This window comes from Rhinoraja longicauda, chromosome 29, assembly GCF_053455715.1.
Source record: "Rhinoraja longicauda isolate Sanriku21f chromosome 29, sRhiLon1.1, whole genome shotgun sequence".
Lineage (NCBI taxonomy): Eukaryota > Metazoa > Chordata > Chondrichthyes > Rajiformes > Arhynchobatidae > Rhinoraja > Rhinoraja longicauda.
In genome coordinates, this window is record NC_135981.1 from 8,932,157 (window position 1) to 8,951,344 (window position 19,188).

The window sequence follows — 19,188 nt, forward strand, 5'->3', positions numbered from 1 at the left end:
GAACTTATTTCGATTCCAATGGCCACCGACAGTTAAAGATGCAGCAGTGTAATTAAAAGACGACGGTTTCCGATTACAGCGGGCTGGTTACATGGAAGCAAATGTTCTTTTCCGCTACACTGTTTAAATCCAAGACAGCTTTTCTTTTTGCTTCTTAGTTTCCAAAGTAACTTTTAAGTGGTCCTCTTGTTCCACATAGTAGAAGACCATTCAAGTCTATCTCAGTTCTCAAGAGTTTTCCCATCCGATCCATTCAACCAACTATTTCACTGTAACCTTGTCTCTCTCTCTCTCTCCCTCTCCACAATTCATCAACTCCACCCAATTCACCTGCCTTGTACCAATCACCAACATTTGGTGGCCAGATGTTACCAACTTGCCACCTTTCTGTTAAAGGGGGTGAAACTGAACACCCAGAGGAATTGGGGAGATTGTTCAAATTCCACACCGGTAGCACCCGAGAACAGGGTTGGTCCTTGGTTATGGGAGTTGTTCGGCAGCAGTACTATCTGCTGCACCAGTGCATCACCTTTCCATACATTAATAGCATGTAGAGTATTGCTCCTGTCTATAAAGTAATGAAAGGTCAACCCATGGAAATTGTTATAATTCATCTTTTTCCAAGCAAAAGTAGCTAATCGCCCAAACTATATATTAATAAGCACAAACCCTCTGCTTGGCAATAAAATATCCTTTGCTTTGAAATATAGAGCAGAGGTTTAAGATCAAAGGGAGGAAAGTTTAAAGGAGGTGTGTGGGGCAAGGTTTTGTGTGGAGAAAGTGGTAGGTGCCTGGAACACGAGGCCAGGGGTGGTCTTCTGTCGTATGTCTTTTAGACCTGCAGCTCCGTTGAGGTGAGACAGGCCAACGTGTCATCGTCCAGGTCAATCAGACCTGGTTCACCATTCGGTGACCGGTATTTGGGGCAACTGGTGACTATGTGCTCCACTGTCTGTGTTGGGTCCCCACACTCGCAGAAGGCACTGTCCACCTCTTCATCGCTACTCCATAGCGTCCAACGCCAGTCCTCAAGCGGTCGAGGGTTATCCACTGCTTTCGGGGCAGGTCCTGGCCAGGGACGTCCATGGGTTCGCCGATGTGGCGGTGTGGCCTAGACGGTTCCGCTGACTTCCACTGGTCTCTCCATCTCGTCTTGACCCAGGTGGCCTTGGAAGTGTCGACCGGTGTTGTACAGAGCAGCTCGTGGGCTTGCATGGCAAAGGGGCGCCGTGACTTGAGGGGCGCACATGCCGTGGTGTCTGCCAGGGTTGGTGGTGGAGGTGGACGCAGAAGTGGCGTTTAAGAGGTTTTTAGGTAGGCGCGTGAGGGATATGGATCATGAGAAGGCAGAAGGGAATCGTTGTATTTGGCGTCATAGTCATGGGCTAATGGGCTTGTTCCCGTCCAGTAATATTTGATGTAATGAGGGACCGATAACCTTTGACATTTAAAAACACAATTTTAAAATAAAAATGCAAGAGACAAGTTTTGGCTAATCTGCTGCAAATAATTAATGGGTGCATTGAAATTAAAATGCAATTGTGCTCTCTACATGATGTTGGTTGAAAATGGTCGGTCTACATGTATGACCTTTGTGTCAGTAAAGTGGTATAAAAGTGTCTGGCAAGACAAATACAATTGCATACTGCAATACATTACCCTGATTTATATTAGGACACGCAATCACACTCTCAGCGTGTATCAACATAGAATACAATCTTATTAGGAGTTTTAATGACAGGCTTTCAATCTAATACAGTTAACCTCTCCGCTCAGTGTTGACAAATTTTGCTGAGGTGCCCATTAAATGTCATCAGGTCCTCATTAGTTTTTACAAGGAGTTTGATACTTGTTTTAGTGTGGTGGTGGAGGGCACCGGGGAATGCATCAGAAGAATCTTAGGTGCCCTTACGCTGCGTGATCTGCCCCTGAAAAAATCTATGGGTTTGACCCCAGTTAATGTCCAGGAAATTACCACAATTTCAAGCCCTTTTGCCTTTGACCGCCTTAAGTGCCCATCAGCTTCCCATCATTACATTTATCATCAAAATGGGAAACTAACAATAACACATTAGGACAAAAAAAATCATTCTCTCCCGTGTACGTTAAATAAGCAGCATCATAACATCTGTGCCGTGCACTCTGCTTTCCAATGCTCTGCTTCAATCTCCTTGAATCTTTGACCAATAAAACCGTTCTTGCTGGCTCACCTGGAAAATCGTTTCTATTCCACAAAAGAAAATGTCAGTGCTGGCAATAAACATTCGCCAGGCAGGGTTTATGTTCATCTTGCGTTAAGAATTTTGCATGCATCATTCAAAATGAACATGCAGATCACTGGCTAATCCCATTTGTGGTTGAGATGCCTGAGCGCGTGATAAAGGCAAGTGGAATAAAAAAAACAGCTGGACTCTGGCAATAAACTCAAGGAAATTATGCACAAAGAAGCAATTTAAGATAACGGCAGAACTAGTTAGCGATGGTTAATATTATTGATTTCAACTTAAATCTTAATGAAGGCTGAACATTGAAAGCATCTCGAGTGCTTTCCAGTCTTTATTAAGAGACTGAAAGTTGGTACTTTCTGAGTGCTTTTTAAAAAAATAACCAAATACATCTGATTTGCCGAGCACTATTAAGTAACGAAAAAAGCATTCCTGAATTGAAACAGGAATAATAACCAGAAGAATCAAGCCTTAAGTATACTACATTGTGCATTTCCTGCATGGATCCCGAGGCTGACTTCTGGCACATTATCTCTTAAGCTATTATGTTTAGGAGCGAGCTTTTTTCGTTGAGTCGGGACCCCGGGGCTATACAAGACGAAAGAAAAACGAACATTTCGAATCAATTTTAATTTCCCAGTAAAACCCATTGTCCGAGACAAAATTTGTACTTCTGCCAAACAGCTGCCAAAATTGAATGCAGCAATGCTCACTTTATTGAACTGAAACCAGAATACATTATTCTAATCACACTCTCTATATCTTACTTCACTCTATAGTCCTATTAATATTAAGTGAATTTGGATTGATCCAGTGCCCAATGAACTCTGTTCACAGTGAAGAAACAACAGACGTAAACTTTTGCAATTAGCTATGACAAATAGTCAATAATATGGACAATGCACTGAGATTTGGATGACATTTTTCTTTTAATCACAGTATTCTAGTTGAGCTTGGTTTATTAATCCATCACCTCTGCTTTCATATTTCGTTAGTCAAAAGGACAAAATCTTAATTTCAGTGGCCTCTCCTACCATCCAAGGCTTGAAGCCCATCATGGGTGTTTTTCACATCCTAAGTAACAATGAAGGCAGGTGGGCATCATGATCAGCCATGATCACATTGAATGGCGGTGCCGGCTCGAAGGGCCGAATGGCCTCCTCCTGCACCTATTGTCTATTGTCTATTTGCTCGTAGCATCGAATGCTATCACTACAGTGCAGTAAATGCAGGGGTTGCAGGCTGTATTGCCTGATTATAATGCCCCTTACAATCCAAACAGGATTCTCTGTAAAAGTAAATTCCCCCGGGACTAAAATGGAAGCCATCATCGACCTTACCTGGCACAATAGTGCACGGTGAGAAAACACTGCAAACTGTTGAATGAATTGCATGTTATAAGGTCATTAGTGATAGGAGTAGAATTAGGCCATTCGGCCCATCAAATCTACTCCGCCATTCAATCATGGCTGATCTATCTCTCCCCCTAACCCCACTCTCCTGCCTTCTCCTCATAGCCTCTGACACCTGCACTAATCAAGAATCTATCTACCTCAGCCATAAAAATATCCACTGACTTGTCCTCCACAGCAAAGAATTCCACAGATTCACCAGATTAAAGAAATACCTCCTCATCTCCGTCCTAAAAGAAGGTCCTTTAATTCTGAGACTATGGCCTCCAGTCCTAGACTCTCCCACTGGTGGAAACATCCTCTCCACATCCACTCTACCCAAGCCTTTCACTATTCTGCACGTTTCAATGAGGTTCCCCCCCTGTTGTACGTGGCTGCCACGTTTGACCACTAAAGGACCGGACACTGGGAGCAGACACTGGTTGCATACTTCTGAGCCACGTAAGCCGCTGCCACACGCTGCTGCCTTTGCATTATGTCTCAGTGACACACAATATCACAGGATCTCAGCACTGGCAATGCTGACGTATTGCACTCTCAGTGCATTAGCAACTCCACAGTCACGGGCAATCTTTAAAGATTACTTTTTGTGTTAACCCCAGCGCGCTAGGCAAAAACGGATATTGAATTTTTTTCCCTCTCTCTATATGCGAGGCAGGAAAGCCGAGAGCTCGATTCAATGAATTTCCATCAAACATCTGTCACTCCACTGTATGTCCCTGAGATATGACTTCATGCCATGACTCAGAATTGCGAGGAATGACACTAAACCTGGCAAGTGCACGTCGAAAGTCTCACCTTCTCACCCACAGGCTAAAGTCCACGCATTTTGTCAGGCAGTAAGGGAACCTATTTCTTTCCAACATCTACCGCATGAATCTTTCTTCAAAAGATCCCTGTGGATCCCGTGATACCAAATAAAAGCAGGAACATCCACCCTTTTATGACCCAGCAGAACTCTCAGTTAATGGGGCAGAAAGAACAGGCTGCAAATGCTGGAAAGATGAAAATCGTGGGCCATAAAACATTTCTGGGCTGACTCCACGCAGGACTCACTGTGCCTTAGATCATAACTTAACAATGTCTTGAGATTATCTGTTAGTCTGGCACTTTTCAAAATCTGGTAGATAGACACAAAAGCTGGAGTAACTCAGCGGGTCAGACAGCGTCTCTGGAGAAAAGGTTAAAGGTGTCGTTTCGGGTCGAGACCCTTCTTCAGACTGAGAGCTAGGGGAAAGGGAAATAGAGATATTGACGGTGATTTTGAGAGAGATAGAACAAATGAATGAAACATATGCAAAAATGTAACAATGATAAAGGGAACGGGCCACTGTTAGCCGTGGCCTAGGTGAAAATGAGTTACAGACAATGAGGCCCATCACGAAGGCTTTGAAGCTAGTTGTGGGGAGGGACAGAAAGAGAGGGGTTTCAAGGGTTACTTGAAGTTAGAGAAGTCAGACGGCAGGGATTGTAAGCTGCCCAAACACAACATGAGGTGCTATTTCTCAAATTTGCGTTTGGCCTCAGTCTGATAAAGGAGGCGGCCCAGGGCAGAGAGGTCAGTGTGGGGATGGGAACAGGAACTAAAGTGTTGAAGTTTCAAAGTAAATCTCTGTAAATCACTTAGAGGAAGAAGAATTTACGTTTGATTTTTCTCGGCCTTCCTGAGCAAAGCCACATTTAATTCTCATCATGTAGTAATGAATTTTTAAACTCTGCCGTAGTCAGAAAATATGTAACGGTTCCCTCCCACCCTAGCTCGGAATAGCCACCAGAGATTTAAATTTAAGTTAATTGTAGGGGTAAAAGCATGTGGTAAACATTCTTAAAGTGCCAGATGTCTTTGGAGACAGAAGGAACTGCAATTGCTGGAATCCCGAATGGGGTTGAGAGAGAAAAATTGATCAGCCATGATTGACTGGCGGAACAGACTTGATGGGCTGAATGGCCCTGTGCCACCTCCAGATTCAGGGAGAGTTTCTTCCCAGCTGTTATCAGGCAACTGAATCATCCTACCACAACCAGAGAGCAGTCCTTAACTACTATCTACCTCATTGGTGACCCTCGGAAAATCCTTGATGGGACTTTTGCTGGCAATAGACAATAGACAATAGGTGCAGGAGTAGGCCATTCGGCCCTTCGAGCCAGCACCGCCATTCAATGTGATCATGGCTGATCATTCTCAATCAGTACCCCGTTCCTGCTTTCTCCCCATACCCCCTGACTCCGCTATCCTTAAGAGCTCTATCTAGCTCTCTCTTGAATTCCACAGATTCACAACTCTCTGACTAAAAAAGTTTTTCCTCATCTCTGTTCTAAATGGCCTACCCCTTATTCTTAAACTGTGGCCCCTGGTTCTGGACTCCCCCAACATTGGGAACATGTTTCCTGCCTCTAACATGTCCAACCCCTTAATAATCTTATACGTTTCGATAAGATCCCCTCTCATCCTTCTAAATTCCAGTGTATATGAATGTAATAGAATATACATTCATATATATTCATGTATATTCATATACATAATAATATGGCTTTACCTTGCACTAAACATTATTCCCTTATCACTGTAAAAGGCTCGATTGTAATCTTGTATTGTCTGTCAGCAGACTGGATAGCACGCAACAAAAGCTTTTCACTGTACCTCGGTACACGTGACAATGAACTAAACTGACTGACGGATAAACTTATGAGTTTGAGTGAAATGCAAAATGCTGGCGGAAGTCAGCAGGTGAGGCAGCATCTGTGGAGAGATTAACCAGTTGACGTTTTAGGTCAAGACGCTTATTCAGACCAACGTCTTTCCTTCCTTCTATTACATTCTGAACCATAACAGGAATCCCTGGCAGACAGATCTATGCCAACAACATCAGAACCTGCTCCTGTTTGCTTGGGTAGATTTTTAAATTCAAGGATCCAAGTCCATTTCTCTCTTCTCAGGGCGGCACGGTGGCGCAGCGGTAGAGTTGCTGCCTTACAGCGAATGCAGCGCCGGAGACTCAGGTTCGATCCTGACTACGGGCGCCGTCTGTACGGAGTTTGTACGTTCTCCCCGTGACCTGCGTGGGTTTTCTCCGAGATCTTCGGTTTCCTCCCACACTCCAAAGACGTACAGGTATGTAAGTTAATTGACTGGGTAATATGTAAAAATTGGCCCTAATGTGTGTAGGATAGTGTTAATGTGCGGGGATCGCTGGGCGGCGCGGACTCGGTGGGCCGAAGGGCCTGTTTCCGCGCTGTATCTCTAAAAAATCAATCACTCGTTGGGTGACTATCTCTTTAGACTTAGACTTAGATACAGAGTGGAAACAGGCCCTTCGGCCCACTGAGTCTGCACCGACCAGCGATCACTTCATACACCAGCACTACCCTGCACATTAGGGACAAGTTACAATTTTACCGAAACCAATCAACCTACAAACCTGTACGTCTTTGGGATGTGGGAGGAAACTGGAGCACCCGGAGAAAACCCACGTGGTCACAGGGAGAATGTGCAAACTCCATACAGGCAGCACCCACAGTCAGGATTGAACCAGGTCTCTGCCGCTGTAAGGCCAGTTCATTGGCTATATTTAAGAGGGAGTTAGATGTGGCCCTTTTTGCTAAAGGGATCAGGGGGTATGGAGAGAAGGCAGGTACAGGCTACTGAGCTGAATGATCAGCCATGATCATATTGAATGGCGGTGCAGGCTCGAAGGGCCGAATGGCCTACTCCTGCACCTATTTTCTATGTTTCTATGTTTCTAACTCTACCGCTGTGCCTCTCCAATTCTTCAATGTTGAGAAAATTTGAATTGATCAGTTGGGTTAATTTCCTTCTTCTCAACTGGTTCCCCAACTTATTTTCTTTCCACTGTGCTCTCGGAATAAAATAAGAACAAGATACCCCTTGGAATTGCTTGTACCACCAAGGTTAACATTTGCGGTGAACTTTCCTTTCGATTTTTGCTGCGTTCAATTGATCTCTCGTAAACAAATACCATGTGGATATCTGAAAACTTAAATACATCCATTCATACTAAAAGATCAATTCCATCTCGGACATTGACCTTGGGTATTCACTCCGGAAAGAAAAGAGCTTTATGGGTTCACAAAAGATCATATTGCAGGAACGATGTTGTCAAGCTGGAGAGGATGCAGAGAAGTTTTACGAAGATGTTGCCAGGACTCGAGAGCCTGAACTATAGGGAGAGGTTGAGCAGGCTAGGACTCTATTCCTTGGAGCGCAGGAGAATGAGGGGTGGTCTTGTAGAGGTATATAAAATCATGAGAGGAATAGGTCGGTTAAACACACAGAGTCTTTGCGTTTCAGGGGAATCAAGAACCAGAAGATAAAGGTTTGAGGTGAGAGAGGAAAGATTTAATAGGAACGTGAGAGGCAGCTTTTTTTTACACAGAAGGTGGTGGGTGCATGGAATGAGCTGCTGGAGGAGGTAGGTGAGGCAGGTGCTATTGCAATGTTTGAGGCACATTTGGACAAATACATGGATAAGACAGGTCTACAGGGATATGGGCCAAACGCAGGCAGGTGGGACTATGCAGATGGGACATGTTGGTTAGAGTGGGCAAGTTAGGCCAAAGGGCCTGTTTCCACGTTGTATGTCTATGGAAAAATAAGGCATTACATAGAACATAAAGCAGTACGGCAGAGAAAAGCAGTCCTTTGGCTCATAATATTCGTGTCGAACATGAGCCAAGTTAAATTAATCTTCCCTGCCTGCACGTGGTCCACACCCCTTCATTCCCCGCATGCACCTATCTAAAAGCCTCTTTAATGCCATTATCATATCAACCGTATCAGCAGTGTGTACCAGGCACCCACCTCTTCCTGTGCAAAAAAAAACCTTGTCCCTCACAACTTCTTTAAACTTTACTGGGTTATGCTTTCCTTGACATTTCCACTCTGGGGAAGAAAAGATTCTGACTGTCTACCCCATCTATGCCTCTCATACTTTTATAATCTTCTATCAGATCTCCCGTCGACCTCCAACACTCCAGAAAAAAACAATCCAAGTTTGCAGTGCATTGAGGTTGTTAAGTGAGTCATTACGCTGCAAACTGGATTTTAAATTTTGCAACAGAGAGAAGGATAGTCTCTTCTCCAGTAAGTACACACTGGCGCATATGCAAGAGGGCAGCTGCCAGTAGGGATTTCATTAGAGGTCCGTTGTGCTGCTGCAAGTAAGAATTTTATTGTTCCGTTTCGGGACATTTGACAACAAAATACTCTTGACTCTTAACTCTTGAGAATCCCAGTGTTCAGCCTCGCCAGGCCTATTCCTGCGTAGACAGACGCAAAAAGCTGAAGTAACTCAACGGGTCAGGCAACATCGCTGGAGAAACATTGTGAACATTGGTTCCTGATCATTTGGTCCACGTAAAAGTGGACTTGAGTTGGAATTACTGTGGCAGAAGTGCTCACTGTTGGAGCAGATGACAATGGCAATAATCGCCGGAAGGAATAGCCTACATTCACCTGCAAATCTGGGATCCATGCCCTGCATGCCCTGATTATATCATAGCGAGTCACAGAGTGATAGTGTGGAAACAGACCCTTCAGCCCAATTTGCCCACACTGACCAACATGTCCCATCTGCACCAGTCCCACTTGCCTGCATTTGGTCCATAACCCTCTAAATCTGTCCTATCCATGCACCTGTCTAATTGCTTTTTAAACGTTTCAGAACAATCTATGTTGACTGTAGGTTCTGCAAGGAAGAGTTGAGATTGGTCCTGTTAACATAGAAACATAGAAACATAGAAAATAGGTGCAGGAGTAGGCCATTCGGCCCTTCGAGCCTGCACCGCCATTCAATATGATCATGGCTGATCATTCAGCTCAGTAGCCTGTACCTGCCTTCTCTCCATACCCCCTGATCCCTCTAGCAAAAAGGGCCACATCTAACTTCCTCTTAAATATAGCCAATGAACTGGCCTCAACTACCTTCTGTGGCAGAGAATTCCACAGACTCACCACTCTCTGTGTGAAGAAATGTTTTCTCATCTCGGTCCTAAAAGACTTCCCCCTTATCCTTAAGCTGTGACCCCTAGTTCTGGACTCCCCCAACATCGGGAACAATCTTCCCGCATCTAGCCTCTCCAACCCCTTAAGAATTTTATATGTTTCTATAAGATCCCCCCTCAGTCTTCTAAATTCCAGCGAGTACAAGTACAGTTAACTTGCAGCTCTTGAGTTGACTGTGGAAGAATTCACTGCTCAAATCTGTCCACGTGATCAACACATGTGTCTTGATTTAATACAATGTGCAATACATCTGTAGAAATCTCCATAAACATCTCCACCAGCATGCCCTGTGGCGGCAGCCAAACCTGCCACGGGCATCTTAGGCCACTGCTCCTTGGCTACTCGACGCCTTCCACTAGGTTCCCCTGCATCACTCCGGGCATCACCACACCCATTGGTACAATTGATCAGCTGGCTCCCTGGGACAGGACGTGTGCCAAACCAGCTGCCAGTCTGGGGACCTTGTTGACAGAGGATGAGTTGCTGTTCCTTCTGCAGAGCATCACATCTGAAGGCCCCTGGTGACAGAACATGTGGCAGGCAGAGAGAATCCACCTGCCTCTAGCCAGGAGCAGCGTTTGGAACTCACTGTTTAGTTTAGTTTAGAGATACTGCGCGGAAACAGTCCCACCGAGTCCATGCCGACGGGCAAACACCCCACACACCAACACTTAGTATAAGAAAATAACTGCAGATGCTGGTACAAATCGAAGGTATTTATTCACAAAATGCTGGAGAAACTCAGCAGGTCAGGCAGCATCTCGGGAGAGAAGGAATGGGTGACGTTTCAGGTCGAGACCCTTCTTCAGTCTGAAGAAGGGTCTCGACCCGAAACGTCACCCATTCCTTCTCTCCCGAGATGCTGCCTGACCTGCTGAGTTACTCCAGCATTTTGTGAATACACACCAACACTATCCTACACACACTGGGGACAATTTACAGAAGCCAATCAGCCTACAAACCTGCACGTCTTTGGATTGTGAGAGGAAACCGGAGCACCCGGAGAAAACCCACACGATCACAGGGAGAACGTACAAACTCCGTACAGGCAACACCTGGAGTCAGGGTCGAACCCGGGTCTCTGGCGCTGTAAGGCAGCAACTCTACCGCTGCGCCACCGTGCCGCCCACTGCACTCAAATAAAAGACAGCATCTCCAGCAATGCGGCATCTGGCAACAGCAGTCCAATGGAGGTTAGGAACATAAGTAATAGGAGCAGGCCCAGGCCATCCAGTTCCTCTCCCTACTCCACCATTCAATAAGGCCGAGGGTGACCTTTTACCTCAACGTGAACTAACTTCATGTACTTTAATATCCAAGCAACGACTACTTCTGGAACATGTGCAGCAATTGCTCCTCTGTCCCCTTTGAGCACAGAATTTAAAAGATTTATTACCCTCTGGAGAAGAAATTTGCAACCCCTTATTCTGAGTCTGTGACCCTGTTTCCAGACATCCTGGTCAGGGGGAGGAGCATGACCTACCCTATCAAGCTCATTACCATTTTAAAGATATTTTTTCAATTAGATCATCTTTCATTCTTCTAAACTCAAGAGAGCGCAGGCTTAGACTGCTTAATCCCTCCCCATATGAAAAAACAATCATCTCAGGACTACCTGCTGAGCAAAACCAACCAACTCAGGAAAACCAGCTGAGTTACTCCAGCACTGCTATTGGCTCAAGATTCCAGCATCTGCAGCCTCTTGTGTCTCCATCTCAGCGATAAGCCTGACGAATGAATGATTGTTCACAAGTTATAGGAGTAGAATTAGGCTATTTGGCCCATCCAGCCACTCCACCATTCAATCATAGCTGATCTATATATCCCTCTCAACCCCATTCTCCTGCCTTCTCTCTATAACCTCTGACATCTGATCTAATCAAGGATCTGTCAATCTCCACCATGTCCATTGACATCTTCTCTACAACCTTCTGTTGCAAAGAATTCCACAGATTCACCACCCTCTGACTAAAGAAATTCCTCCTCACCTCCTTTCTAAAGGTAGGTCCTTTTATTCTGAGGCTATGGCCTCTGGTCCTAGGCTCTCCCACTGGTGGAAACATCCTCTCCACATCCACTCTATCCAGGCCTTTCACTATTCGGTAGGTTTCAATGAGGTCCTCCCTCATCCTTCGAAACTCCAGCGAGTACAGGCCCAATGCCGTCAAAGGCTCATCGTACGTTAACCCAATCATTTCTGGGATCATTCTTGCAAACCTCCTCTGCATTCCTTCCAATACCATCACACCCTTCCTCACATATGGGGCCCAAAATGCTCACAAATGCAGCCTGACCAGTGCCTTATAAAACCCTCAGCATTACATCCCTGTTTCTATAGTCTAGTCCTTTCGAAATAAATGCCAGCACAGCATTTGCCTTTCATACTACCTTTTCGCCTTACAAATTCGTCCCTTTGCATCCCTGATTTCTGAATGAATTAATTTGCAGAACTATAAACTACAAGGGATGCACGAGAGAAACAAATGTCAAAGCAGCATTAAAAAGAAAGTGTTAATGTTTTACTTTGAACGCGAGTTGAGGGTGGGAGACTGAGACAAGCGCATAGTTGGGTGATTAAGAGGTTGTGTTCTTTACAATTAGCAGTGGAGAGGATGGGCTGACCAGGCAAACCATGGCACGAGTGAGTGGCAGCAGAGTAACCAGGGTAACAAAACACAAGGCTCCATGATTGCGTACAGTTTTGGTCTCCTAATCTGAGGAAAGACATTCTTGCCATAGAGGGAGTACAGAGAAGGTTCACCAGATTGATTCCTGGGATGGCAGGACTTTCATATGAAGAAAGACTGGATAGACTCGGCTTGTACTCGCTGGAATTTAGAAGATTTAGTACAAAGCGAATTTACAGAAAACTCTGCTTTAAGTGTCGAATAGGTCAGGAGGACATATTATTGGCAACAATGCTGAATACAAGATTCAACTGTCAGCTCCTTATGCCAGTTTACCCACTAAACAAAAATCAGATTCATTTCTGGTTTCTGGAGGGAGAGACAGATTGCATTTTGCAATGATCTTTGGCAAAGATTCTCCTCGAGCATCACCCCTACATTGAGAGAATCAATCTTCAAGTGCAGAGCATATTGTAGAAACTTACAAGATTCTTAAGGGGTTGGACAGGCTAGATGCAGGAAGATTGTTCCCGATGTTGGGGAAGTCCAGAACAAGGGGTCACAGTTTAAGGATAAGGACCGAGATGAGAAAGTTTATTTTCACACAGAGAGTGGTGAATCTGTGGAATTCTCTGCCACAGAAGGTAGTTGAGGCCAGTTCATTGGCTATATTTAAGAGGGAGTTAGATGTGGCCCTTGTGGCTAAAGGGATCAGGGGGTATGGAGAGAAGGCAGGTACGGGATACTGAGTTGGATGATCAGCCATGATCATATTGAATGGCGGTGCAGGCTCGAAGGGCCGAATGGCCTACTCCTGCACCTATTTTCTATGTTTCTATGATGAAAGCAGCAGGAATACATCGAGCAAGAGTAAGCCACTTTATCAATGTCCTGGCTGCAACTGAGTTTTGTTCAGTTTTTTATTCAGTTTAGTTTATTGTCACGTGTACCGAGGTACAGTGAAAAGCTTTGTTGCCTGCTATCCAGTCAGCGGAAAGACAATACATGATTCCAATCGAGCCATTTGCAGTGTATAGAAACATGAGAAGGGAATAACGTTTAGTGCAAGGTAGAGCCAGCAAAGCCCAATCAAGGATAGTCCGAGGGTTGCCAATGAGGTCGAGAGTAGTTCAGGACTGTTCAGGACGAGTGTCAGAGGTTATGGGAAGAAGGCAGGAGAATGGGGTTAGGACGGAGAGATAGACCAGCCGTGATTGAATGGACGTGTTGGGGCTGAATGGCCTAATTCTGCTCCTATCGCTTATGACCGCTCTCTGGCTGTGGTAGGATGATTCAGTTGCCTGATAGCAGCCGGGAAGAAACTGTCCCTGAATCTGGAGGTGTGCGTTCTGGGGCACTGCACCTACCACGGCATTAGGAGGAAGAGTGTGTGTGTGGGGGGGGGGGGGGGGGGGGGGGGCATTAGGAGGAGGAGTGTGTGGGGGTGGGGGTTCCCTGATTGAGGCTAATCCTCATGCCGTCTCGCTGACTTGGAAAGAAGTCAGATGGAATATTTTCAAGCAATGGTGAGTACATCTGAAAACGCATTTCTGTCACACTCAGGTAATTCTACCTTGCTGAATAAAAGGCACTGCTAGTTGCCTTGGAGCAACACGACTCGAGATTACCATCAGGGACCCAACATCCTGCTTGGATGTTAATCAAAGGTTACTTAATGGTGAAAACGAGACACTCACTGCCAGATTGATTTCATATATTTTTGTTCATAAAAATCAACCATCACGTAGTTTTAATTGCATGTTTTAGACATGACTTATTGTCTACTGAAAATAAGTATTTTTTGCGCCAACGTGCATTTACAGATAAGCTGACTTTGATCCATGTCGTGCCCTTTACGAGTTAAAGGACTGTATCTGGGTTTTTTTTGTATTCGGGCATAACTTGCATAATACAAAATTTAAAGAACTATGTTAAGTTCACCTCCGGTTAAATGAGTTTGATTGTGGAGGACAAGAGGACAACATGCTGGTTTGTGGAGGACAAGAGACAACACGCTGGTTTGAAGCCCAGCAGACAGACTTCAATGCATCAGGTCACGGTGCCCATTCTGAGATTTCTCGGGGCTGCACATCTTATTTTCACATCAGACTTTCATCTTGGAACATAAACAGGCCAGCCACCCGAGCCAGTCGTTTACAGAGCGCCGCAGAATTCAGAGGTGGTTGAATATCTGTTTTTAAAAAGGTGTTTATCAAACATTGTTAACCAAGAACAACAAAATCGCCTGCTCCGTTATCAGGCTAGCCTGTCGCAGTAAAAATCTTCACAGCAACTGCTCGTCTCTTGTAGCCTCCTGTTAATTGTTTTTTGTGTGTGTGTGTGCAATTCTGTGTTTGGGCAATTCTGGGCAATTCTGATAAGAGGTGCCATAAAATAATGTTCCGGAGACATTGTGCAAAAATAAAACACTGTATGGTCGCGAATAAACGGAGATTAAATCCTGTCTCAGCCTTGCCCGGCACTTGGAACAAGGGGATTCTCGACTTTTCCGTCCTGCTGCTAATATATCTGTGCACTCACTCGGGAGCTGGGCAATGCTTTGCTCTGTCAGTTGACACATAAATTCCACCATCCCCTTGTCTTTAAAGTTCCCCTTTCCTTCTTTTTTAAAAATAAAAAAAATTACTCACCAAGTAACATTCTCGCACAAGATGAAGTTGTTGGAGGGGGGCAGCTGTGAGGGAGTTCAACTGTTGGGAAGTCAGCCAAAACAAAGACCTCCTTGAGCGCAATATATATCTCCCAGGCAACTTCAGTCCGAACGCTACAGTTACACCTTAAAACTCGGCTCCCCTGTGCCTTCGGGGCAGCTGCTGGGTGTCTTCTGCTGTTACTGGTTTCATTTAACCCTGATCACAGGGGTTGGGTGGAAAGATGGGAATCAATAGCCTTCTGGCCTTTGCTTCCCACCCTCCCACCACCCCCACCCACACCAAAGGTCCCGCACACAAAAGAGGAGGGGGAGAGAGAGAGAGGGGGGGTGGGGGTATCAGCATGAGAATCAGAGGAGGAGGGAAGGCGAGTGAGCGAAGTTCAAATCTCTGCCTCGGTGGGGTGGGTGGTGACTAACACAGGCTCGCAACTCTGTCCCCACCACTGGCTCAGGGGTAAACCGCAGAGCCACCCAAACGCACAGAATCCAATGCTCCAGCACGAATGTAGTTCGACTGCATCAATCACATCCTCGAGAATCCCTCTCTCTCTCTCTCTCTCTCTCTCCCTCTCTCTCTCTCTCTCCCTCTCTCTCCCTCTCTCTCTCTCTCTCCCCCTCCCTCTCTCCCTGCCCTGTCTGCATTAACATGCAAGGCAGCACCGCCAAAACACAGGGAACTTAAATGGAGTTATTTATTCACCGTCGCTGCCTCCTTGCAGCCGCTGTACACGCTCGGCAGGGCGGCAAGACATTGCCCGACGAGACGAGCGAGAGCTGCACAATTTATTTTTCTTTTAGCACAAGAATCGGAACATTCCTCCCGAAATGAAAGGGCTTCTCTGTGCAACGCTCAGTGTACACACACACACACTAGCTGGCTTGCCAGCCCTGGATGTGGGACTGCCTTGCTGTTTTTAATGCCTAGGTGTAAACCAACACATTCACTGCCTCACTGTGATAGATGTTGCATTTTAACCTGTGAAGTTTCCTTCACGTTGCAATTATTATTATTATTATTATTATTTTGTTTTTTAACCAGAAGCTCGATTATCTCGCCCTGTTGCCCCTCTAATTTTCAAGAGAGCAAGAAGGAACTGCAGATGCTAGTTTACACCGAAAATAGACACGGAATGCTGGAGTAACTCAGCGGGACAGGCAGCATCTCTGGTGAGAAGCTCCAGGTCGAGACCCTTCTACAAGTGCGTTTTATTGTCATTTATGTCCCAGATAGAACAATGAAATTCTTACTCGCAGCAGCACAACAGAAGATGTCAACACTGCACTCTGTAAACAATGTAATAAACGCGAGAAAACAAAGTTCAGTGTGTATATATATATTTTTTTTCTCATTTAGTCTTTGCTGTACAGGTGTTATTTTAATAACAGAGCCCAACACCAACAGCAGAGGCGCCACAGACATAGGTCTGCATCCCCTTGAAGCTTCCATTCGAGGCGAGTACCGGGCATAACACAAGTTCTCTGTGCCTCTGGATAGCTACACCGCGATGCCAAGTTTAATGAGGTGGCTCGATGACTCCCCCATTCCTTCTCTCCAGAGATGCTGCCTGACCTGCTGAGTTACTCCAGCATTTTGTGTCTACCTTCGATTTAAACTCTTTTTAACCCCCTTCAGGTCACGTTGATGCTCAGGAAAACAAAGCCAATTTAATAATAATAATAATAATAATACATTTTATTTATATAGCGCTTTTCATATACTCAAAGACGCTTTACAGAGATTTTGAGAACATAGGGAAATTAATAAATAGATAAATAAGTAAATAAATAAATGAACAGAGAAAGGAGACAGTAGGTGAGGTGACCTTCAGTGGTTGAAGGCAGTACTGAACAGGTGAGACTTCAGCGATGTTTTGAATGTGGTGAGTGTGGGGGAGTCTCTAACGGTTTGGGGTAATGAGTTCCATAGGGTGGGAGCAGCGATGGAGAAAGCCCTGTCCCCCCAGGATCTGAGTTTAGTCCGGATGTGGGGGGATAGGAGATTGGCAGCGGCAGAGCGGAGGGTGCAGGTGGGAGTGTGCCTGTGGAGGAGGTCGGTCAGGTAGGATGGGGCCAGGTTATGGAGGGCTTTGTAGGTTATGAGGAGGATTTTGTACTGGATTCTCTGGGGGATGGGGAGCCAGTGGAGTTTATAAAGGACGGGGGTGATATGGTCACGGATCGAGGTGTGTGTGAGTAGACGGGCAGCGGAGTTTTGAATGTATTGAAGTTTATTGATGATTTTTGAGGGTGCGCCATAGAGGAGGCTGTTGCAGTAGTCCAGACGGGAGGTGATGAAGGCGTGGATGAGGGTTTCTGCAGCTGTGGAGGAGAGGGATGGACGGAGACGGGCAATGTTTTTGAGGTGGAAGAAGGCTGTCTTTGTGATGTGTTTGATGTGTTTGTCGAAGGAGAGGGTTTGATCAAGGATGATTCCAAGATTCCGGATGTGAGGTGAGGTGGATACTGGGAGACCATCAATGTTGAGGATGAAGTTTTGGGTGGATTTGGTGAGCATTTTTGGACCAATGATGATGATTTCAGATTTGTTGCAATTGAGTTTGAGGAAGTTTGATTGAAGCCAAGATTTTATTTCAGTAATGCAGTTTGTCAGTGTAGAGTGTGTGGTGGAGGAGATTGACTTGGTGGAGATGAGGAGGTAGTAAGGTAGTACATCTACCAAGAAGGTAGTAAGTAGTACATTTACACAGCTTGGGAAAGGGAGACTGCAGCAACCTCTCTCCCAATGATACTAAAGGAGACTTCTACAGGAAGGTACAGGGAAGACAGTGAGTTACACGAGTGTGCTAAATCAGTCTGTGTAGGAAAATAACTGCAGATGCTGGTACAAATCGCAGGTATCACAAAAAGCTGGAGTTACTCAGCGGGTCAGGCAGCATCTCTGGAGAGAAGGAATGAGTGACGTTTCGGGTCGAGACCCTTCTTCAGACCGAGAGTCAGGGGAGAGGGAAATTAGAGGTGAGAAAAGGCACAGAACTCACTGACAACACTCCGCTGCTCACTTTGATTTAGTCACTAATTGCTTGCACTTTGTGCATTGTTGCAGCGTGACCATCATCACTAGAGGGCATCACTAGAGGGCACAGCGAGAAGGTCAGAGCGAGAAGGTCTAGGGGAGATAAACACAAAATGCTGGAGTAACTCAGCGGGACAGGCAGCATCTCTGGAGAGAAGGAATGGGTGATGTTTCGGGTCGAGACCCTTCTTCAGACTTCAGTCAGACTTCATCATTCAGTTACCCCAGCATTTTGTGTCTATCTTCGTTTTAAACCAGCATCTGCAGTTCCTTCCCTACTTATCTAGGGAGACTGATGTGAGTGGAAGAGGAACGAGGGCCGTTGGTTTGAAAATCCTGTCTGCTCACAATGTTCATACACACAGTGGAAAGCTAGACAATATAGAAACGTCGAAAACAGGTGCAGGAGTAGGCCATTCGGCCCTTCGAGCCGCCATTCAATATGATCATGGCTGATCATCTAAAATCAGTACCCCGTTCCTTCTTTTTCCCCATATCGCTCGATTTTGTTAGCTGTAAGAGCCATATCCAATTCTCTCCTGAATACATCCAGTGAATTGGCCACCACTGCCTTCATTGGCAGAGAATTCCACAGATTCACAACTCTCTGGGTGAAAAAGTTTTTCCTCATCTCAGTCCTAAATGGCCCTACCCCTTTATTCTTAAACTGTGACCCCTGGATCTGGACTCCCCCCAACATCGGGAACATTTTTCCTGCATCTAGCCTGTCCAATCCCGTAATAGTTTTATAAGTTTCTATATCGTGCAGAACAGGTAGCATCTCTGTATTGCAGGACTGTGCCACAGTACCCTGGTAGGGAGGGTACCAAGGTTGGTGGTGGCTGACTCAACACTGTACCCAGTAAGGGGCGGGATAGCAAGAACAGGAGGGTCCGGGAGAGGGGGGATTTTTGGGAAGCGAGACAGCAACATGGGAAGCCCCTTTCTGCCTGGATTGCCTGAGAAGAATTCATTCATTCATTCATAACCATGCCTGTTCTTCTTTGTCATAAATTGCACCATTTTATTAGAAAGACTGGAGTCAAGAGTGTTTAATTGTTACAAGTCTGAAGAAGGGTCTCGACCCGAAACGTCACCCATTCCTGTTCTCCAGACATGCTGCCTGTCCCGATGAGTTACTCCATCATTTGTTGTCTATCTTCGATTTAAAACAGTTTTTTCCTATACGTGCTT

General features: G+C 45.5%; 1 protein-coding gene across 4 annotated transcripts in view; it reads right to left on the minus strand.

Moving 5' to 3' along the window:
* znf385c (zinc finger protein 385C) overlaps positions 1 to 19,188 on the minus strand; it is a 389,249-nt gene that overhangs the window by 151,088 nt on the left and 218,973 nt on the right. For 3 of the 4 annotated variants that reach the window (XM_078424386.1, XM_078424388.1, XM_078424385.1), the window contains exon 1: positions 14,938 to 15,160. The exons of the other annotated variant lie outside the window; for it this stretch is intronic. In XM_078424386.1, the coding sequence (XP_078280512.1) occupies positions 14,938 to 14,947 (10 nt within the window). In that variant the 5' untranslated portion in view covers positions 14,948 to 15,160. Of the gene's footprint in view, positions 1 to 14,937; positions 15,161 to 19,188 lie in introns of those variants that run through there. 4 annotated transcript variants of the gene reach the window in all.